Here is a 24,420-nt window from a genome sequence, read left to right on the forward strand (position 1 = left end):
AAATATAATACATAATATAATATATTATAAAATAATTTCTTTTTAATTTTAATATTTGTATTATTTATTAACAAAGGACAGGTGAAAAAAAACACTTCCATCCCAATCCAGCTTCACGCCGCCCCAAGAAACAAATATCCACACAAAACAATATAGAAGACATTAGAACAGCAATGATGATGACGATACGAACAATCACAACCACAAGAATGAACTATAATAATAAAAAAAAATTATTTCAAAGCATCAAACCGACAGTAACAGACGAAAAATGAAAATTATTAATTCAAATGAACACCAGAGAGTTTGGTTCACAGATGTAGCTGGATTCATTTCAAGTATATTACGACATCATTTAACTTAATTAATAACTTGAGCTCTGTACACCAAATTCATTAATATTTTCTTCATATGTTGGTCCAGTTTTTGTCTGAAGTGGACTGGAATAATTGGAAATTATAATCCTCCTTTACCTGGTTAACTAGATAATCTAGCTTTTTTCCCCACACAATATTAAATGTAAGATTATTGTATGTAATTCCATCAACCAAATGTTATTTGTTGAGTTTCACATATGACTGTTTACTTTATTGACAAGCAGTGCACACAACTGATAGAATCCCACATATTCCCCCGAACGGGCCATACATAACCACCATACATGGTGGCCTCATCTGCCTCACAGTCCAGTGATCTGGATTTGTGCTTGCATGGGTACATCCCAAAAACATGTTAGGCTACTTGGAGACTTTAAATCAGGGGTCTCAAACTCAATTTATCTGGGGGCCACTGGAGGTAGGGCCTGGGTGAGGCTGGGCCGCATCAGGTTTAACATTAAAAACAGAAAATAAATAAATAAATAAACTGTCTTCAATGCTTTTGCTTCTGCTATAGCCTACACTTTTTCAGTGTTTTGATTCTGGGTTTCCACAAGAAAAGCTCTGATAAAACATTCCACTGTCCTCCAATATCTTTTTATTTTTAAAAGTTTATTTTTTAAATTTTTTAATTTTTAAAAAAATATATTTTTCTATACAAAATTTGTAAAAAATAAATAAACAAATCAAGAATAAAGAAAATAAATAAATAAAATAATAATAAAACAGGAAATAAGAAAAATGTAAAAAAACACATATAGTTGGTGGGTAGAGAAATTATTATTTTTCAGATTCAAATGAACAGTATTAACAGTTATTTAACTTATAACATGAACATTAATGCAACTTCATAATTTTACCCAATTAGCAAGTTAGCATCGTACTCAGTTCCATCTGGGAGCAACGTCGTAACTTTAACAACATGCTTGATGAGCTGCTTTATCTTATGACTTGTATTTACACTTTTATTCCAAATCATTTCCTACATTTATTTGAACCCAGCGTCATAAGCCTGTAGCTTCACTGCTAATACAATGACACAGCTTTAAGCTGTCGTTTCTGGGTACATTATACCATACAGCATCCATATCAAACATTAAACTTTCATATCAAGGAGGGGGCCTCACACTAGCGTCCCGTGTGCCGCATTTGGCCTGCGGGCCGCGAGTTTGAGACCCCTGCTCTAAATTGACAATAGATTAGAATATTAATCTGGAGGGGATTCCGCTTCTCATCCAAGGTTATCTGGGATAGGTTCCAGCTTACCTCGGACCTGAATGGGGACAAGTGCTATAGAAAATGAATGGATGGATGAATAATGTACTTTAGTGTAAAGATGGAAACAATACTTTTTTTTCTCTCGCTTTACTTGAACCAGGCTGACCCCCCAGATGCCATCTGCCCACATTCCAGAAGAGGTCATCCTGTTGAAACACCACCATAATTTCACAAACTGTACTATCATATTTGTTTATGTTAGGAAACTTAACTTCGTTAATATGCAGGCATGATATGATGATGTCAGTTTGTTAAACTGCAGTTGCTAAATGATGCAACCCAATGACCTCACCTCACTGTGTCCCTTCTCAGATGTCCATGGTGGTTTCCAGATGGCCCAGCAGGGCTGTTCAGGGGACAACCTCCCTGACAACAGACAGCCAAAAGTGACCCCGCAACGGACGACTGCGGCTTACAAAATGAAGCTGCGATGAGGCACAACACAATGGCATGGTGGTAATACCATCAAAACGGCCTTCACTGTGGTGTTTGCAGCTTAACAAGATCACTTCACAGCTGCTGCAACAAGCAGACGTGGAGCCGTTATAGGACATTAGCTGATATCTCACAAATCAAGGACAACTCATTTGAAAATGTAACACGCCTGTATGCAATACAGCACATCAATGTGTTTAAATAAAGAACAATAGTGTGATTTCTCACGTACCATAGCATGCTGTTACCAAAGCAACATGACTCTCGGAGGCAGTTGTTATCCATTATTTACCACCAGAGGGCGCAACTGACTCATTGACGTCAACCACAGGGGCCACTTCATTAGGTACACATCCTGTAAATCAAAACTGACCATTATCAAGCTGTTATGCTGTTAAAAGTACTTGCAATCCACTTAAAACATGCAGGAACATGTTTTTCCCCGCTTGATATGTTGGTCAAGTTGACACTGCAGTGATTCTAGACATAAGAAGCACAGACTTAAGTTAACGTTTTCACAGAGATCCACTGATAACAATGCGAATGTTTGTTTTTACATTATTTGGACACATTATGCCGTTTGGGATGGCGAGTGTTCCAGAGAAAGAGCCCAAAGTGGAGATTTCCGCGTGTACATGAACGCAGCAGGCCATCGGCTACGAGCAATTGACTCTTCGGGAGCGCGCCTGGTAAGTAAAGCGGCAGAGAAGCTAAACAGGTGGTCAGCTAACAATGTCGTCCTGCGGAGGGAGGCGGAAAGACGCTCAGACGGTGGACTAGCGGTACAGAACACCCGCTATCACCCCCCATCGCACACATCTAGAAGACCCTCATGCTTCTTCTGGCCCGGCTGAGGGATCTTCGCGGTCTTCGCTGCTCCTCTGGACACACTGTGTGTGTACGGGACCGTCAGACGAGCACGCCATGAAAGTCACGGTGTGTTTTGGCCGGACGCGCGTGGTCGTGCCGTGCGGGGACGGCAGCATCAGAGTGCGCGCGCTCGTGCAGCAGGCTGTCATGAGGTACAAGAAGGCCATCGCCAAGGTAAGAAGAACAACAACAAGACATCTTTTCGTGCATGCTTTTGATGCACGACCAACAACCAGCAGGGCTGTGCGCACGCGTTCGTGTCAGTGTCTTCGTCTACGGGTGCACACAGCATGGCAAACATCGCAAACTCCCTCTCGCTTTTGATTAAGATCTTAGTTTTGCGCACTTTTGTGGAGTTCTTGTTTCCTCTGCGCGTGTGCAAGCCTCTCGCGCACTCTCTGCTCCAAAGAAAGGGGCAGCGCCATTGTGCTTCCTCCTGTGTGTGTGTGTGTGTGTCGCGTGCGCGTGCATAATTGCCCCACAACATCCACTAGCAACAACGTCAAGATAATTTGCATGTTCTATGATGTTAGGTTCCTGTCTGCAAAGTCGGCCTCACTTTGAAAGTCTTGGGAGAACTTTCCAGGAGATGCTGCTCATAGATGCTGCTAGCCGGCTAGCATAGCCTTATCAGCAGGAGTGCGCGTGTGTGAGTTTACACTCAGTGCGTTGGTTTAATCGTTTATCGTCACGTGACTTAGTTTGAAGTTCGTTATCATGACTTAATGATGCTGCATCTTAGCAAGTAGACGATAGACATCATCTCCAAATGATGAGTCAATAGCTCCAAATAACTTCCGGTTTGATGACTGACACAGTAAATAACCATTTATAGTCTTAAAAGATGCTGTCATGGACACTTTTGCCCATTAGCTCATTAGTAACATTTTACACCCAAGGAGGGTCAAAATAGCCTAAAAAGTAATTATGATGGCAGACTCTAAAGATCATCTAGTTTCTCAAAGTAAGGCAAAAACTCTCAAACATGGACGCTGGTTCCTCAGTTATGAGGAAAAGCTATCAAATATGGCTTGAAATTACGCTTAAAAGTGATTGCATACAGTCTAAAAAGAGCTGTTATAGTTAAGTTGTCAGACAGTGATTTACTAACAAACTCATGATTTCTAGCAGAAAGATTTACTATTTACTGTAAATGATGACATACTACTACTTTGTAGTTCAAACATGATGATGATTACTTTGTCAGAAGAGTTGCTTACAGTCTACTGCGCTCATAACAATATTAATCTGTAATTTTATCTCCAAATATAGAGTGTGAAGATCATGTGTCAGTATGTGGAAAGTTAACAAATGACGACGTGCTACCTCATAGTTAATGGACTATATACATGTTTTTTTGTTCATTGAGAGACTCAAATGTTTGCATAAAGTTCACAAACAATGATCTGCGATATAATCTGAAACTCTCACTGCAGTGGACTTGAATTCATGAGAATTATGGATTTCTAGGTCTAGTCAGAGTCTAAACTAAAACAAGTCTGAAACATGTTTTATTTGTGAAGAAATGACTATCTGCCAGTAAACTATGTAATTAAGTTGCATTAGCAAAGGGACATTAAGGCGTTTCTTGTCGTCAAACTTTAAATTACAGACTGGAAATGTTGTTTAAGTGGAAGTGTGTCTCATAAAACAGCAAAGTGTGTTTTTAAGCACCCGGTCATGCTTCCCTTCCACGGCAGCACAGACTCTCTGCTGATCGGCTTGCTGCTCGGTGTCTGCCAGGGGTCGACTGGGCGTTACAGTGCATTTAATTGCTGGCTGCTTGCCGGACACGCCGTTATCAATTTAATGTAAAGCACATTCTTCTCGGACGACTTTTAAACATTTGTTACATTAGTACACAGAACGAAGACGACGGTTAGCTAACGGGGCGAAGCTAACAGTTAAGCTAGCATCCTTAGTCACAAGTTGTTCGCTTGCAAGACCATCGACGAATGTGCTTTTATCGGCCTTTCATGTTTACATCACACTTCTTAGCGACGTTGTTTGGCAGATGTCAAATAATCGAATCGGCTAAAGTTTTAAGAAAAGTATGGAGAGTGACCGGAAGTGACGCAAGCACCGCGGCGCTGCAGCCTCGCTGCTTTTCCTGCTTGAGAACGATGACGTCATTTTTACGCTAATGTAAACAAATGCTGGAGGAGACAGAGTTGGTCCCAAGTATAGCAGATATTTCTTATTAATAATAACAGTAGTGATTATTAATAACAATGATGATGATGATAATTGAAACACATTTATAAAAAAACATTTCTTTCAAAGAGAAAACTATCTCTGTGAAATCCAGTGCAGTATTTCTGCATGGTCAAAAACATTAATGTCCAGTAATATTTAATCTGGATTTGATTAAAAACGTAATGCATATATTCAAATACACATTATTATTCATTCAAAACATCAAGTTTTTTTGTTTACACTATGCCCTTTTTTCTGTTCTATTTCTTGTTAATTTTATTTCTACAATGTGGCACGGGCTGTAATCCACCTGTATTTTGCCGGGAAGGCAATCTTTTACCCCACACCAGAAGAGCGCCTCCATGCACTTCCTTGTACTTCCTCATATCCCCATATATTTAGGTTGAATATTGATATATGATACTGTATATACCCAAATATTTTTTCCGTCAAGTTAAAATAAAAGCGAAATATGCCTGTCAGGTTGTTTTTTCATAAAAAAATTCTAAACACGAGGATGTTTTTTTCACATTTTAAAGGAGATTTATTATGCTTTTTAAACTTTTCTGACCTATAAATGTAGTTAAAATGTTATATTCATTCATTAATTTTCTACCGCTTATCCTCACGAGGGTCGTGGGGGTTTGCTGGAGCCTATTCCAGCTGTCTTCAGGCGAGAGGCGGGGTACACCCTGGACTGGTGGCCAGCCAATCACAGGGCACATATAGACAAACAACCATTCACACTCACATTCATACCTATGGACAATTTGGAGTGGCCAATTAACCTAGCATGTTTTTGGAATGTGGGAGGGACCCGGAGTACCCGGAGAAAACCCACGCATGCACGGGGAGAACATGCAAACTCCACACAGAGATGGCTGAGGGTGGAATTGAATTCGGGTCTCTCAGCTGTGAGGCCTGCGTGCTAACCGCTTGTTCGCTGTGCAGCCCTTAAAATGTTGTATTGTTATGTTAAATTATGCCATAGTTTCAGATCACATTTATTTTTTAAGACCTTGGTGAAGTTACAAAGCATCCTCATGAATAATGTAACAGCATGAGAGTGTGCTAACTTTGACTTTCTGTTGTTGAGATCGTGACCCAGAAGTTGTCTGCCTTGAATTATTCACCTTAAGCAGGCAGCTAGATGAGTGCAAGTGTTATTGTTTGGTTCTTCTGCTTGTGGCCTGCGGGCTGAAATTCCTGATCACCACTTTCCAGAAAGGAAATGACACAATTCTCCGGATAAGCTGTCTTTGAATTAATTGATGTGGCAATACGTGCGCTAAGTAATGCTTTCTATGCACTTTTATGATCATTGTAGAATGTGCATGCTCAAGTTGTTAATATAAGACCCTCATGTCACACAAGAGGCCCACATTCAGGCTGGCTGTTTTCTCCTTCTGCTCTGTTTATATGGAGCGTCATGTACTGTAACTTCCTTGTCATTACGCAGGAATGCTTCCTGAAAAAAACAGCCCGCTTGCTTGTGACATCTAGAAGTCTTCTCATACCTGAGGAATGAGAAGGATGAGGAAAGTGTGGCTACCCTCCCTTCCCCTCCAGTGCTTTTCCTACAGATGAGCGACCATGACATTCCAGCTCATCTCTTAATGAGAGTCAAAAATCTGAGTTTCCATTGGGGAAAACTGCTCTGGTGGTTTGGTGGTTTCTCCCTGCTCAGGGCTCACCGCAGCAGCGTTCTGAACATCATCACTTTGTAAACATCACAATCAAGTTTGAGACTTTCTAAAGGCTGGCGGGGTTATCAGGTGTCTGGGCAAGTAATGTGAGATTCCTCGTACCAACGTCAGGTGGAAATGACATTTGGAGGTAGATGGATGAGGCATGATGCTGGAGAAGTGAGGCGTGAGAGTATTACTATTACTATTAGACTCGAGGAAGAACGAGAATCAGAGTGCAACACTGCGTCTTGCGTCTGTCTATCTGTCTATCTGTCTATACTCTACATACTGAAGGACTTTAAAAATGCAATTTTTGTTGTGGATATTTTTTCATTCATTCATTTTCTACCGCTTTTTCCTCACGAGGGTCGCGGGGGGGTGCTGGAGCGTATCCCAGCTGTCTTCGGGCGAGAGGCGGGGTACACCCTGGACTGGTGGCCAGCCAATCACAGGGCACATATAGACAAACAACCATTCACACTCACATTCATACCTATGGACAATTTGGAGTGGCCAATTAACCTAGCATGTTTTTGGAATGTGGGAGGAAACCGGAGTACCCGGAGAAAACCCATGCATGCACGGGGAGAACATGCAAACTCCACACAGAGATGGCCGAGGGTGGAATTGAACCCTGGTCTCCTAGCTGTTAGTGGATATTTTTTAGTTTAGATTTTTAGTTTGTGTGTTTTGAGTGTAAAGGTCCATGTCACGCCTCATTGCCCCATATTAAGTGCGCGTACAGTACTTAATTTTGGACACACTGTGCATCCACGCGGCGCTTTCATGTCCGGCTTCTGAGCGCCACCGCACCAACGGTGCCTCTGACAATCAGCACTATCCCTCAGGCGAGGTTGCCATACTTCCGGTTTCTTCTGAGCTCCATCGCACCAGCGCTGCTACGTTACCACTCTGAGTTCATACACGGTAAGTCAGGGGTCTACAGCCGGTAGCTCATAAACACTTTCCAATTAGCTCTCCAAGGACTTTATTCATTTATTATCAACTCCAATTCCCACTAAAGTAGAACTTGTTTTTCACAGTAGTCGTAGTTTGGTAGTGTGACCAATCACAGCGGAGTGAGCTTGTCTGGAATAAATTAAAACAGATTGTTTTGGCGGGAAGCACAAATCCAAGGAAATACTGGAAGATCTAGGAATATTTCTGTGCGGGTTATTGTGTGTAGCTGCTCTTTAGGGGTCCACAACTCAACACAAAGGGTCGAAAAATGAACACGAAACGTTCCCTTTAAGTGTCATGTGATCTGAGTGGCACGACGGACGATAGCGGCCTCATGTTGGGTCGTGAGCTCGGATGACGTTGTGGGTCGTTTGTTTGTCAGCCAGAGGTTGCTGCTTCCAAAACAAGCACAATGCGGGATTAAGAGCTTCCCCGATGATCCCAGCAACGCTGAGTGGGCCTGGGAAGCAAAGTGACAATGTAAAAAAAAAAACCACACCACCTGGCCCAAAGATGTCCTCTGAAGAATTGCTGTTTTTTTTAATGTAAGTTATCACAGCATGTTGAAGCTCTGCTTCTCAGCAGCTTTGTCGCTAGTTCCACAAAGCACAGCCGGGTCATCGGCAGCGTTGTGAACATGGAGCTTACAAAGCCCAGACGTGTCCCCCCTTTCTGCTGCTTCCAAGAATGAAACACTTGTACTGTTTGCTTGCATGAATCGGCTCTCTTTAAGGACACCACGTCGGCTCATTCACGCTCTGAATCAAGTCTATTATTTAACAGTGACGGCTGTACAGTATGTGGGAGGTCCATTACATATTTGACCTGCAAAGAACCACACTGGAAAACTGCATGCATTGTGTTTAAATGGCAATTCAAGTGCATGAAAATATCAATGTATAATCAGATATCCATACTAACCCATACAGTAGTTGTATAAATGATTCTAAAGAACATGCGCATCCCAGTATGAACCTTGACCTCAACCATCTTGTTAAAAAAAACTGTAAGAAGCTATGACCTGAATTCCTATGGTGTGCCTCCATGTTTTATGACATGCCATCATCATCTTTCTAGGTTAAATGTCACACGTTGTCGTGAACAACAACACATCAAAGGTTGTGGTGACCTTATTTAGCTGCGTGATAGGGTCAAAATATTAGCAGGGCTGTACAGTGCGACAAATTCACTCGCAAATGAGCCTAGAAATAATCATTTTTGCGCATCAGTATATAGTGTAAATATACATGTCTAGTACAACTTTTGTCTGTTCACATCGACAACTCCTGCATTGGCACGCTGACTATTCTCTGACGTAAGTAATGTTCCATTCATGGGATAAAATACTTTTTTTTTTCCATTTGTATGCATCGTAACTCTGCTCCCAATTCTTGCGTGGCACACATTAAAAAATAAAGCGAGGATATTTTCCTGTCGTCATGCATTTACTCATCAACAAGGGGTGTCCAAAGTGCGGCACCATGTTTGGATGGCCGGACATTGTAGGAAAACACTAATTCATTCATTTTCTACTGCTTATCCTCACGAGGGTTACGGGGGGTGCTGCGGCCTAGCCCAGCTGTTTCGGGTGAGAGGCGGGGCACCCTGGACTGGAGGCCAGCCAATCACAGGGCACATATAGACAAACAACCATTCACACTCACATTCATACCTGTGGCCAATTAACCTAGCATGTTTTTGGAATGTGGGAGGAAACCGGAGTACCCGGAGAAAACCTACGCATGCAAACTCCACACAGAGATGCCCGAGGGGGGAATCGAACTAGGGTACAATACATTCATTCATTCATTCATTCATTTTCTACCGCTTTTTCCTCACGAGGGTCGCGGGGGTGCTGGAACTTATCCTGGCTGTCTTTGGGCAAGAGGCGGGGTACAACCTGGACTGGTGGCCAGCCAATCACAGGGCACATATAGACAAACAACCATTCACACTCACATTCATACCTATGGACAATTTGGAGTGGCCAATTAACCTAGCATGTTTTCGGAATGTGGGAGGAAACCGGAGTACCCGGAGAATATACAAACTCCACACAGAGATGGCCGAGGGTGGAATTGAACCCGGGTCTCCTAGCTGTGAGGTCTGCATGCTAACCACACGACCGCCGTGCATCCCTGTAGGAAAACAATTAAACAAAAACACAAGGTAAGAAGATTGACATTTTACCCAAACATGATGCCAGGAAAATGAAGACACTTGCTGGCCGTGCGGCCAACGCCCAATTAGTAATCTAATTGTACGTTATGTTACTGTATGTGTGTACAGGATGTAGTTTGCCAGGCTATGTATGATATAGTACTTTCATATTTGTGGACCACAGGTTTTATGATGGCAATGTTTTTATCCAGTAAGAAATTCCACATTGCTCCTACATTTTTGTCTGTGCTCCTAAATATTTTCATTTGGGTGTACCTGTGCTCCTAGTGAAAAAGCTAAGCGTACAGCTTTTAAGATGTCTTTCTTGCTGTACCTAATTGTCACTGCTCATGAGTCCATGTTGTGTTGTAAGACTCAATGTTTGTGAGCATCCATCTTTCATCCTGATGTTAATTCCCAGTAGCTAAGTGACAAATATGGCAGTTTAGTGTCATGAAAAGCAAAACAAAAGTCCATAACACAGACCCATACTTAGTCACCCAGATGTGTTTCTGCTGGTATTGAATAGCGTTGGTGAGACAAAGGTTGGGGGACAGGGCCTGCCTGATTTATGAGTGTAGATTAATGATGACTCTCACTACTTAGGCTGATGAGGCTTTGTCTGCTAAATATAGGAGGCCTGGACACGCCGCTGCCTTTGACAGCTCAATGATTATTGGCCCGCAGGCTGAGCGCAGTGAGACGAGCCTTGAACTTCACTCCTCATCCATTAGACCACCCCACTCCTTGGGCTAACCTAGCTGTGCAGTAGGTCATGAGGAAGAAGACTGCTAGTCAGCTACCGCCATTCTCAAAGTTCTCAAAGAGAAGTTTCCTTTAAGAAAAGAAGAGAGAAATATATTTGTGACAGTGAAAGTGAGTAAAAAAAACAAAACATTAAAAGCAAAACAAACTGAAACCACCTTTGAGTGTTTTTATGTGGGGGATGGGCCCCCATCAGCACTCTCAGACCAGTACATGCTTTCATTTCAGTCTCCAAGTCTCTGCACTAGATTTGTGGTGAGTCCCCTCTAGGAAAAATAGTCTTTATAGGTTGAAAAGGAGTATTTAGAGAGGTCTGATTACTCGCTAAATAAACAGTCATGGAACAAAATTCTTACACCACCTTTGTTTCTTCAGTTTCTTCATTCATTTTATTGCGTGTTGACGTCCTTACCACGCCTCCACTTCACCAGGTGACATCCATATTTACACACTTGATACTTGATCGCATTGTTATGATGGCCGCTGTCATTTGGAATCACGGTTGGAGAGGAGACAACAAGGATAAAGAAGCAGTATTTCCTTGAACTGTTGGTGGAAGTACTGAAAAATGTACTGTATGGAGGTCACAACTCGGGATCGACTGATATGTTTTTTTTCGGCATTGTGTTATTTAGGAAATGACACATTGCACCTCCATTTTATTCCAGGGCCCGACAATAACGATGTACCGATGGCCCGGGGCAAATTAAAACAAAATTGGGGTAAATAAATCCAATCAGGGATATTACCGTCAGGCAAGTGCACTTTGGCATGCCATACTGCCAAGAGTTTTTTTAAAAGCGGTTCTTTTTGGGTGTTGGTAAAACATGGACTGCGTAATTCCGGTGGTAATTTGCAAAGCAATCCTTGCAAATCTTGAAATGGACCAATCAGAATAATTTATTTAGACCGCGGTCCACAGTCCGCGTTTTACCCACAGCCGTTCTTGTTGGCGATCAACCAATCAGCGATGGTTTGACTAGGAAAACATCTATCATGGCGTCCCTGCCAACATGGTCTAATTGTTCAACAACTTGTGAAGGAAAACAGCAAAAAGTGATGAACCAGTGCCTCCTAAACAAGTATTTTATTAGCGGCAGCAAATTAAATGATGGCACAGGTGAGTGAATCACACTGCTGTGACAATTTGAAGTGGTCACAATGAAACACCACCGATTAGATCCAATACCAAGTGCTGATTTTGCACAAGCTACAAAATCTAGCGCTTCCATTTCTCTGTGGATTTTTCTCACCTTTGCTTCACAAATTTTTGTTTGACCATTGAGCATTTTTTTCTGGATTCAAAACACTTTACTAGTACACAAATGTGTCTATTCAATAATGTTTCATTGTGGTGCACAACTTCTAAAAGGCAAAGTGCCTAGAAGTCTCTTGACAATCCAGATTTCCATGCAACGTCATGATCTATGTAGGAAAACAACCACAAGAAATGATAATCATTTCATCTTTATTTGAGATTCTCATGTGATGCCACAAAAATGAGATGATATCATTATGGCAGTCTTTTCATTTTACATGGGGCAAGTTGGTGCAAGTAGTTCTCACCTTAAGGATTCCCCATGGGCAAGTCATTTTTCTTTTTAATGTAGAGCCCTGTATTCTTTTTTCAAATGCTCCTGGTGAAAAGGCTAAGCGTACAGACTGGTTCCCACAAGACAGTTTTTCTCTAAATGAGAAATATTGTCATGTTTTAATCTTGCTAGATCTCGTGGCGCCCCTACTATTTACTATTAATCTAGTATTTGGATCATGAATAATTGATTCAAGTGTGGATGACCCAATTTTATCAAATGCAATCTACAGATATTCTTATTTTCTTTAAAACTCTCCAAAAAGGCATTAGTTAGGAATTATTTCATCATTTGTTTGGCTCTAAAAGACAAATATACAAATGTAATTGCTCCTATTGTGTATGTTGCTCATCCTATTTTAACCTATGCTGGATTGAGTATATGAATGTCTGGAAAAAGTTAGTATACCCCTGCTATCACATACGTCATGTGTCTTTACACCATTTAGATTTTGAACATTAGTGCCAGCAGCAGTGATTGCGATAAAAATGTCCCACTTTATTATTCCTCCGTTCTGACCTGCTCCGTCACAACAGTAGAAGCCTGCAGGCGTCCCTGACTGACCTATTGGGATATTTGAGGACATCATACAAACGTCTAAGCTCCTCGCTGACCCGCTTTGTGCTGCTCACTTTCCAACGGTGACTCCGTGCTCCGTGTGCCTCAGACGCAGAAGTAGAGCATGTCGTTCTGCTCAGTTAAAGCGGCTGTCAGTCCCGGCGCTAAACAGGAGAATGGAAAATGAGAGAGACTTTGGGTGTCAAAGTAAATCCACATCCACTGATCCGAACTTCTGTGAACTCAAAGTCTTTGAGGACGCTTGTAATAGACACTCTCCTGCACTTTCCCAGCAGACCTCGAAGGAGGAAGCTGCGTGTGTTCCTGCTATCATCACCTTTTCAGTCTTCTCAAATATTCAACCCTCCATTTGCTTCATTTTTGGACAAAAGGCTTTTAAATAATACACCAAGACATTTATTTTACTTTGACGTCACAATGGAATCAAAGTTGGGTGCTCTCGATCTCCACCAGCAGTTGTAAAAATGAAACTCGGTTAACGACTTCATTCTGCTGCTTAAATGGGAACTACATTTTTGCGGGGAATTTTGATACTATACATTCTGTGATCATGCATTAACACGCACACTGATGCTAACATGTAATAGCTGCAGTATCTTGCCGTATTTTGATGATTTAAAACACGACCAAAACATCTCTTCTCGGTGCATTGATACACATACTTATGCTAGTTCCGTTAATACAGCGACAACACTTACCATGTCTGCTCTCCTTGGGATGGCTGTGTCTTTCAGCACATCTTGTTGAGTCTTTGTAGCCAAATTGAGAGCTAGCTATCCACTCTTCCGTCTGTGAGTGACGCTGAGACTAGCGATTAGCGAAGTGTCGTGTTGGTTGGTTAGTTAGTTAGTTACAATCAATGCACAGAGGAAAGATGTTAGTGTTTTAATTCATCATCAATACTACAACTATTGCATGTTATCAGGATAAGCGACATAGAAAATGTATGGATGGATCAGTGTATGTACATGTTAATGCATGATCACAGCATGTATATCAGGGGTCTCAAACTCAGTTTACCTGGGGGCCACTGGAGCTAGGGTCTGGGCAAGGCTGGGCCGCATCAGGTTTTCCACAAAAAACCAAACGCATTTAAGAAATATTCACAATTGTCCACAATGGCATAATCCCTAGACCAGATTTTTGGAAACCACCACCACCACAAATAAGAGCTATAACAGCACATTGACATGAGCCACCCTTTTGCCCTTAAAGATGGTATTTAGTATTTATGGTTAATGTTACTATTTGGTGTCCTTTCTCAGTCTCTGCGCCCTTTCAATCTACTGGTCCAATAAATCCTCCACGTTGTCATTCCTGTTTCCCTCTGTAATGTTTGCACGAGTGCAACTGTACTGCCTCACTTGCATGGGCATGTTTTTGTCTGCCCAGAAATGAATAAATGAACAGAAATCTGTTTGTTTTAATAATCCAATATGTTTACATTGCTGTGCTTGTACTGTACTACATGATATTAGAAAACCGTTGATAATACTTTGATGACTGTCTCTGACAGTGAGCATTATTTTTTATGTGTGTGTGTGCGTGCGTGTGTGTGTGCACGAGTTGAGCTGTAATCTGATACAGAGTGGTCACAAGATGACAATGACCAAATAATCCCTCACTCATTCAACAAATGTCGCGATGACTTGTGTCCTTGCAAATCCTCACTTTCAGGACATTTTTGTTTCTGTGACATCACCACATGCCGGCACAGTTGTTGGTGAGGGCGGCTGGCGGGGGGTGGATTGTCAGTTAACACGTGTGAGGGCCTCTTGACAGGTTTCTTGAGGGAGAAAATGCTACTGTAAGGGTCTGGACTAAGGATCAATCGATACATCGGCCGGCTGATATATCGGGCCAATGTATTTTTCTGTCACATGATTTACAGACAGGCATGCACCGGGCAGCTTTGTGTTGCTGGGGGACCCTCCAACACTGCTAGAGTGGTGAATCACAACAAGGGTACATTTTCAACTTTGAATTAGTCTCTAACAGTTCATTCATTCATTTTCTACTGCTTTTTCCTCATGAGGGTCGCGGGGGGTGCTGGAGCCTATCCCAGCTGTCTTCGGGCGAGAGGCAGGGTACACCCTGGACTGGTGGCCAGCCAATCACAGGGCACATATAGACAAACAACCATTCACACTCACATTCATACCTATGGACAATTTGGAGTGGCCAATTAACCTAGCATGTTTTTGGAATGTGGGAGGAAACCGGAGTACCCGGAGAAAACCCACGCATGCACGGGGAGAACATGCAAACTCCACACAGAGATGGCCGAGGGTGGAATTGAACCCTGGTCTCCTAGGTCTGCGCGCTAACCACTCGATATTTATTCCTTTTAAAGTTGATAATGCCGTTTAAATGTGTGTTTAAGAAAGCTGAATCCTACTGTGTTCAGTGTTTACATTTCAATAAATATTTGTTTAAACTTGAGACCTGTAATATTTTTTATCATTGTCATTTTTTTCATGTAAATTGAGGCAGCAAAAGCAGTACCGGCCACAAATATCGGCCCAAGCAAAATCAGCCATCGGCTAAGGGTGATGGACTTTAGGATCCACCCAGTTAACAAACATTTCTATCATTGTTGTCGTATTGGTCTACCAGCATCTCAACCAAGCTAGCTGAGGTTTCCACCATCGAGCACTTGCTATTCTGTTGGAGATTTTCAGAGAGTTGAGTTCGCTTGCAGCGTCTCTTGACAAATCACATTTTTTGTGTTTTTTAAATTTATTTTACCTTTATTTACCCAGGCAAGCAATTTAAGAACAAAGAGCAAAATCACTTTGAGGAAGAGGGGAGTGCTGAAAATAAGAACAACGTTATATAAAATTACAAATATCAATACAGTAAATATTTAATACAAAAGCATCAAACAACATTAAAACAATGGCATATGGCAATAGGCCATGAAAATGTGAAAATGTGTAGCAGCCCCTTTTATAACTTCTAATGCAAATATAAAATGTATGTATCAAAAAGGATATAAGGATTTTTTTTCATTTAATTAAAGGCCATTTTAATTCAATAACCAAATAAGCACAAACTTTGTGCTGGTAAAATGTAAAAATTCAAAAAAAAAAGAAAATTATAAAAAAAACGTAATTTGGGAAAAAATCAGTTTTAGTCATGTCAACAACAAAAAAAGTGGTTTGACGAATGGGAGCAGCTGTAAGTTTTTGTCCTCCTGATGGGATGGGAACTCCTTTCCTGTCATGCCTTGCTTGTTTGATGAGAAACCACAGTGAGTCGCAGCAAGATGACTATCTCACAGACTCTGAGGTTTCAAACCTGCGGTCCGGGTTTGTCTTGAGGCTCAGACAGAAACACTTTCACTGGATTGTCACGCTAATCTCTTGTTGACTGATGCTGCCTATCACACCTGACTAAACACACATCATGTTTACTGTTACTAATATGATGACATTGACGAGGCTTTGAAGGTTCTCCTTATGCTAGAACTTCCGACAAGTGATGTCAGCTGATCTTGTATGTTTGAGTGATGTGTTTTGGGTCGAGGGTTAGATGTTGTCGAGAAGTGACATCCTCGCCCAAGGAGAAGATGCAGTAATGTGATCCAGAGCAGCTGATTGTGTTACATTGCATGTGTCGTCTTTCATGACACACAAGCACCTGTACACACACACACAAATAAGCGAAACAAAAAAGGCAGCGGTCTGAGGGTCCGACTGATGTGGACATGTGGGAAGAACAATGTGATCCATCTCGTGTAGGTGCTCGGGTGCAGGTATGTTGCATCATCTTGTTGGGTTCGACTGTGAACAACGACTCCTTGCTTGGCTTTGTAGTAAATGGAGAAGAGTATTTCTAACACCACAACCTGTTCAGGAGGAAATGGAACTTCAGGTGGCATTTGAAGTGTATTCAGTGGACAGTGTAAGCAGAAAGAGAAGTCTGACAAGTGTTGTTCATAGTAGAGAAAATGTTGAGTGCCATTGTGTAAACATCCAAGTGGTTAGTGCGCAGACCTCACAGCCAGGAGAACAGGGTTCAATTCCACCCTCGGCCATCTCTGTCTTTGCATGTTCTCCCCGTGCATGCGTGGGTTTTCTCTGTGTACTCCGGTTTCCTCCCACATTCCAAAAACATGCTAGGTTAATTGGCCACTCCAAATTGTCCATAGGTATGAATGTGAGTGTGAATGGTTGTTTGTCTATAAGTGCACTATGATTGGCTGGCTACCAGTCCAGCGTGTACCCCGCCTCTCGCCCGAAGACAGGGATAGGCTCCAGCACCCCCCGCGACCCTCGTGAGGAAAAAGCGGTAGAAAATGAATGAATGAATATTCTAATAGAAGCATTTGAAGACAGGTTACAGATTACAAACACCGTTCCATTGGCTGCCAGCTTATGCTGTATTGTGTTGTTATCATTGTTGTCATTACCGTTGTTTTTTTTTTTATTGGAATCATGACTGTTTTCTCTCCACTGTAAAAAGGTTCAAGATAGATTTCCGTTGAAGTCTGCTACTTCACATTCATGCTTGCTGAGCGGGTAGCATGGTTTCTCTGTCTCCCCCGTTCTTCACTCCTCCAGCAATAATGATACTTTAAAAAAAAAGAGTCATTTAAAGGAGCAGCTCAGCAGCAGGAGAGGACATACTTTAGCTGTGCGGCTTGTTCCAGCTTGTCGCTCTCAATTTTGAAGGACATGGCTGGATTACTTCATTACGATGCATTATCACAATAGAATTTTATTCGCTATTTGAGGCCATCGTTTCAATCGCATGTTCTTTATATCGCCCATTCCTATATCTCGCTATATTGTAGCGTTGCAGCTGGAGTACTCGACATCCTGTAGCTCGTGGCACATAAATAAAAGTTAAATATTGTGTACTTAGTTGTTACTAGGGTTGGGCGATATTTTTTATGTACCGGTATAGATTCTTCCAATGATAAGAAAATGTCTTATACCGGGATAAATGATAACGTAAACAAGCTGAGTTGACGACTGCGTACCATGGCGGATATATTAGATGAATGAAATGTTGTCTTTGTGAGGAGAAGGAACGTTCGTGAGTGGAAGTATTTACTCGCAGACGGCTCAATCGTGGCACAAAATCATTCTCAACACGAGCCACGTTTACATGAGGAGTTTTTCTCTTTCCGAATGACCTTTCCGAAAACAATGGTATACATGGAAAGAAATATTCCAAGCTCTTGTTTACATGCGCCGCTATAATCAAACAGAATAGTCAATAGGGCATGCCGAGTAAAACATCACGTGATACCGGCTTCCCCAAGTTTTTCTTTCACTTGTTGGAATAACTCCGTATTGCCAGTTTTTCGTCTGTCCAGTCTTGAAATTTAGTTTGAATCAAAAACAAACTTTGCTTAGTCCAGTGCCGATTGCTGGCCTCCATTTTTAAAAGTGAGGAACGTCTGGATCTGCGTGTTACGTCATATCTGAGCATGCGCTGAAAGAACGCACCCGGGATAAATTTAAACAGGAAAAGATCAAATTCAATCTTGCTAATATTTTATAATTAAACTCGGGACATGTTTTATATAGATATATATTTTCTTTTTTAATGAAAGTGGACTTGTGTATGGCGTATAGAAGGGTTTAGATTCTGTTCCACAGATGGCGCTAATGCACACGAAAGCTGCTTGCCAACCGCCAATAAACAACAGAAGAAGAAAAACACCACGAAGAAGAAGGCACCCTGACAACTTTCCGTTTGAGCGGGTACAAGATACCTCAATCGGATTGGTTAAAGGAATATTCCACCCCTGGGAATCCCATTATATATTCATTGGCATCGGCACTTTTCTTTGGGAATGAGGTGTATACAAAGGTTACATTCTTTCCGTTTGAGCAAATAATTCCAATGCAATTGGAATATTTGGCTCCATGTATACGTGGCTACTGAACAATCCCCAACAAACAGTTATTCTATGCTCTAACTACGAAAAAAATTGTATTTTATCAGTAAGGAATCCTACTTTGCTGAAATTCACTTTTCACTGTTGGATCTGGTACCAATTAACCACAAAAAACGTGGGATTTTGGGCATGGGAATGGGAGTGAAGTTGATCAAATAGCTCCAAATCCTAAAAGGAAAAAAAACTCTGAGGCAAGGAGCGGTGGCGGTCAATTTCTATTTTGCAGGCCTGTCACAATGACATGAATGTATGGGAAACCCTGTATTGTTATTATATTTGTTGGACTTTCATCACTGATAATGTTTCTGAGTGTTTTCATCACAAAGAAAATACAAAGAATTGGGGAAAATGTCTGTGCTGGTCTTGATTTAACTTTTGCTTCATTTTCCAACCATGTTTTCATTGACATTTATTGTCATTCAAGTCAAGTCCATCCAGCCATCCCTTTTCCTCCACTTGTTTGGGTCTGGATCTGGGTCTGGATCTGGGTCACAGGGAAGCCCAGACTTCCGCTGCCCTTCCCTAATCATCCTTCCATGACAAATAAGGATGGAAAGTCAGGTCCCTGCTCTTCATTGTTTGTGAAAATGGTGAGTCGTTTCCTGTCTGTGCTTTGTCATATAATGTAACTTTGGCGATAAACCCCATTTATACACAATTTCCTGTCACCAGAAGGAAGTCACAATCTCTTTTTCTTTGAATGAAATACTCATTGTTGATAATGAGCATGATTACCTCCGCTAGGAAAGTTTTTAATCACCATTGCTGAGAAAAATGACTATACAGTCATCCCTTATGACATCACAGTTCGAATATTGCGTTCTCATTCTATCGTGGTTTGTCAAAAACAAAATATTCATTAATAACTGATTCCTGCTTCCTGGTTGACTATGTCCTATTAACTGGGAACCACTGCCCTACAAGGAGCTTATTTTGGCACCTATATTGCATATATTAAATAAAACTGCACTAGTTTCTCTGGAAAAATATTAAATAACAATTGAATGAGAGTCTCTTAAACAGAAAAGCTGCAACAGTACTTTATCTTTGTGTAAGATCTCTGCAGCACAGCACTCTTGTCAGATGTTGTTAGCACCGATATTCATACAATTAAGCTTGTCATGACCGTAATTTTTGCCGGTTGATAATTGTGCTATTAATTATCGACAGATATGCGATCATTTCATCTTAAAAAGATATGGTGTTAAGATTTCCATTCAAAGATCATTGTTTACTCAAGTGTGGTGTACCTGTGCGAGGCATACTATATTAGCTAGGAATTGCCAAGTGTTAAAATTAAACATTAAATTAACATTAAAAGCCCCCCCCCCACCCCCCCATTTTTAGTGACTAGCACATGTATCTTGATTTAATGTGATTTTCTAATCATTGAAGAACAAGTACTCCGGTTTCCTCCCACATTCCAAAAACATGCTAGGTTAATTGGCGACTTCAAATTGTCCATAGGTATGAATGTGAGTGTGAATGGTTGTTTGTCTCTTTGTGCCCTGTGATTGGCTGGTGACCAGTCCAGGGTGTACCCCGCCTCTCGCCCGAAGACAGCTGGGATAGGCTCCAGCACCCCCGCGACACTTGTGAGGAAAAAGCGGTAGAAAATGAATGAATGAATGAAGAACAAGTACAAAGTCGCAGTATTTTTGGGGTTTAGCTGCTTGTCATCCTGGTTGCACATAGGACGAGTGGTTAGCATTCAGGCCACACAGCTAGGAGATCCAGGTTTCATTCCTCGCTCAGGCATCTCCGTGTGCAGTTTGCATGTTCTCCCCGTGCATGCGTGGGTTTTCTCCGGGTACTCCGATTTCCTCCCACATTCCAAAAACATGCTAGGTTAGTTAGCGACTTCAAATTGTTCATAGGTATGATTGTGAGTGTGAATGGTTGTTTGTTTTTATGTGCCCTGTGATTGGCTGGCCACCAGTCGCCCGAAGACAGCTGGGATAGGCTCCAACATGCCTGTGACCCTTGTGAGAAAAAGCGGTACAGAACGGATGGATGTTTGTCATTGTCAGGGAATGATTTGCGTCTTATCTGTTAGTTAATGTATAACCGGTGTGAAGGATGGACACACACATACAGACAGTAAATGTGGGAGAAAAAAACCACTTCCTTCAGTTTTTTTCTGCGGTCTAAAACAAAAAATATGAATAAAATACATACGGTCAATATTGATTTTTTCCCCTTATTTATTGTTATCATTTATCGTTTTTAATGTCCATCAGTGTTATCCAAAATCCTTTTTCAGATGGGCTCTTTTCACAAGTTAAGTGCGTTGTTGTACTTCCAAATATTTAAATAAGATGTGAGCATGTGTTATGAAGTGGAGCAGAAAGCACACTTAAGCAACTTGGGGTGGAAAAAGACAGGAAATACTTTGGAAATGGTGAGTGAAGAAGTTTATTTTCAGTGGTTTCCCCACAAACGTTCAGCAGTTTTATCATGTTGGTGAGAATGTGGAAGGAGCTGGAACCTTGAACCATGTCAGCATGGAAAACACTGTTTATTGATTTATTATCGATCATTGGTTTTGTTTGGCGGCCAAAAAAAAAAAAAACACTTCCTGTCTTCACTAATATTCATCATCTACTGAAAAGCTTTTTTTTTTATTGCGGAACAAAAGTAGAATAAATAAGGACTAATCCTTGCGGGTGGTGGTGACTATTTTTAGATGGTAGCATGTTCAACTGTCAAGCGGCCGCCTGCTCTGATCCGATACACGGCTTTCTTTCAATGGGGCCATTGTTGGACGCCAGGCTGGCCGTCGTTAAGCCTTTCTCAGGTTTCTGTCTCCTCTAAACCCCCCTCTGTGGTTTTTTTAGAACTGTTGAAATACTGAGCAAAGGGACTCGTTGACAGAATGAAGGATTTGGTGTTTTATTAGTTTTTACAGCAAAAATGACGGAAAGAGCAAAACAGGTGTTGTGTTATTCAAAATTTCGGCCTGTCACCTGTAACTCGGGATGTTGGCTGACCGATATCATTAGTTGATATTGGTTAAAATGAGATATCAGCTCATATTGATAGAAATATTGATATATTGTTGATATTTATCAGCAGCTGGTGGCAAACCCCCTCAAATCCTACAAAGCCCTTGGCTGCATTATGTCACTGAAGATATACCTTTTGCTGATCAAGCCTTTTCAACATTCCAAACTGCAAAGAAATCAGAATCAGCTTTTCTGCCAGGTGTAGTTCATATAATACAAGGAAAATCCGTAATAAAAGAATGTATGATTCATTCTGATATCGAATTGGATTGATATCTATCAGTCGATACTCAAGGCTGCGATATCGGATTCATATCGGAAGTGAAAAATGTACCGGGACATCCATCTACCCATCCATTTTCTTTACTGCTTATCTTTGCTAGGGTCGCAGGGGTGTGCTGGAGCCTATCCCAGCTGTCTTTAGGTAAGGGGTGGGGGGCACGTCAGCCAATCCCAGGGCACATACTGCATGGACAAACAACCATTCACACTCTCATTAATTCAGTCTCTTTCCAACTTATATTACTTCAGGGTGTCATACTTCACCTTTGTTTGTGCCACATCGAAATGTGCAGCTTTCCTCTTTGAATTGTTGCCGTTGATGGAGGAGGACATGTAATAGTTGACTATTAGTCGTGATTTGTTATTGGCTATTTTGTTGTGAGAAAATGTTCACAACGTAAAGGGTGCTTTTACTTGCATATTGCAGTATTTCTTATTTGGCACAGTGTTTCTTTCTGAAATACATCCAGTGGAATCACCGTAAAAGACTCATTTGTTAAATTGTTGCACACTACATTAGTTTGAGGGAAGAGCCACGCCAATATCTGTATGGGTCGCTATCGGTAATGAAGTGTTGGACAATATTGGTGTATGGAATAGTGGTATATTCCATATACCATAATGGTATATATTGGTATATGGAATAGTGATTGAAGAGAAAGCCCATGTCAAGATAGAAAGCCGTGTTTACATGCAATATGAACGCAGACACACAGTTCCTATTGAAGAAAGTATTTGCATTTTGATTTTACACCTCATTAACCTAAACCGGAATCCTGCTAACTCGCTAGCTAACTTAGCTTGTGAGGCAGTGACTTAGTCGATACTGACTCATCGGGAGGAGAAAGGGTGGAAGAGTCTTGCTGCAGTTGTGACATTCTGACTGCTTTTCTGGCCTCTGACTTTTCCTTCCTCATAAAGACTTGCAGGGCAACCGTAAAGCTGCCCAGGTCCTTGGAGCAATTGCTACAATAGCGTGAGCGCTACCGTTTTGTGGGGCGTCTGAACAAGTAAAGACTGTACGTGGCAATCCAACCAGTCATGAACCCAGGGGCGCCCACTTTGAAAGTGGACGGCGATAATGTGCACACTGTCGTGTCTCCTGTGGGACGTCCTTGTCCTTCCTTAAAGCATTCCCTTCTGTTTATTTATGGGGGCCGCAATTGACTAAATGTGTAGGCAAAGACCTGAAAGCAGCAGTTGAGACCGTGAACATGTTTGGGGAAAACGTCTACAGAGTAGTAAATCATGTGACCACATTGGCAGTGACGCCTTCTTTTTTTTTAATGCGCAAACATTCCGTGTCGCCCCCTGTTGGCTAGCAAGTGTGCAAGTGCTTGGAATTGTGAGAATAAATGACAAGATGCTCTTTTGTTGGTTCATGGAGCTTGCAGGGACGAGAGATGAATACATTTCACATTTCACCGTGGTATTACATTTTTGGTACCTTTTTTGTGTGCTAATTTGATCATTTTTTTTCAATTTAAGATATCTCTAACAGTGGCACCTCAGTTAATGTCTGTCCCAGTTAGCAAACATTTTGGATGTTTACCAAAAAATGCACTAACATTTTCCTTGGCTTGCGTTTGCCTGCTGATTAGCGTGCAATTGGGGCGTGTAACAAGCTGTTGTATCTGTGGTTTCTTCTTGGAGCACACCCCAAAACAAAACCTCATAGTACACCCTTAGTTCACCCCAAGTTCAGCCTGTAAGGCACACCCAGCACGCGTAATGCATTGAAATGGCCAAAACAGTTTACGACTACTGGTCGTGCGTTTTTTTGTGTGACTTAGACGAACTCTAAATAAGCTGCTACGAGTCCAAAGGACTGCGAGTGACAGCAGCAAACCAAAACATCGTAATCAAGCGAGCTAATTTTGCGAAAGGAGTAACCGTGTTAATAAAGCAGAGACCACAAACCATGGAAGTTGTTGATGTTGTCAGCACGAGGGTGGTGGATCTGTACATGAAACGGCTGCAACAAGTTAGACTGCTGACAAATTTAAAGCAAGCGGAGGAACAGCATCGTCAGGCATGGCGAGTTTGTGCAACCAAAATGTAGTGTGTAGTACGTGTAGTACGTTTTTTTAAAACGTACTTTAAATTAAGCACCCCCCCAACCATAATCTCTGCTCCGCCCTTTCACTATTTGCAAAAGTCAGTAAAACTGATGTTAAATGTTAATTTCTCCATGTAATGTTTGTGGCTGTGTGTTTTTGTGTAAAACTGCATGTTAAGGCTTTTACTGCCCCATGATTGCCCTCCAAGCATAATCTCCTCTCCTCCCTCTCCCCTTTTGCAAAACTACATAAAATTGAT

The 24,420-nt window shown here is 41.6% G+C and overlaps 1 protein-coding gene across 8 annotated transcripts in view; it reads left to right on the forward strand.

The window, feature by feature from the left end:
- The first annotated feature begins 2,758 nt into the window (after nucleotides 1-2,758).
- pard3ab (par-3 family cell polarity regulator alpha, b) overlaps nucleotides 2,759-24,420 on the forward strand; it is a 165,655-nt gene continuing 143,993 nt past the window's right edge. For 6 of the 8 annotated variants that reach the window (XM_058080481.1, XM_058080491.1, XM_058080500.1 and 3 more), the window contains exon 1: nucleotides 2,759-3,134. In XM_058080481.1, the coding sequence (XP_057936464.1) occupies nucleotides 3,015-3,134 (120 nt within the window). In that variant the 5' untranslated portion in view covers nucleotides 2,759-3,014. The remainder of the gene's footprint in view (nucleotides 3,135-24,420) is intronic. The other 2 variants (XM_058080542.1, XM_058080534.1) reach the window with 1 other exon arrangement.

The sequence above is a fragment of the Doryrhamphus excisus genome, chromosome 1 (genome assembly GCF_030265055.1).
Source record: "Doryrhamphus excisus isolate RoL2022-K1 chromosome 1, RoL_Dexc_1.0, whole genome shotgun sequence".
Classification (NCBI taxonomy): domain Eukaryota; kingdom Metazoa; phylum Chordata; class Actinopteri; order Syngnathiformes; family Syngnathidae; genus Doryrhamphus; species Doryrhamphus excisus.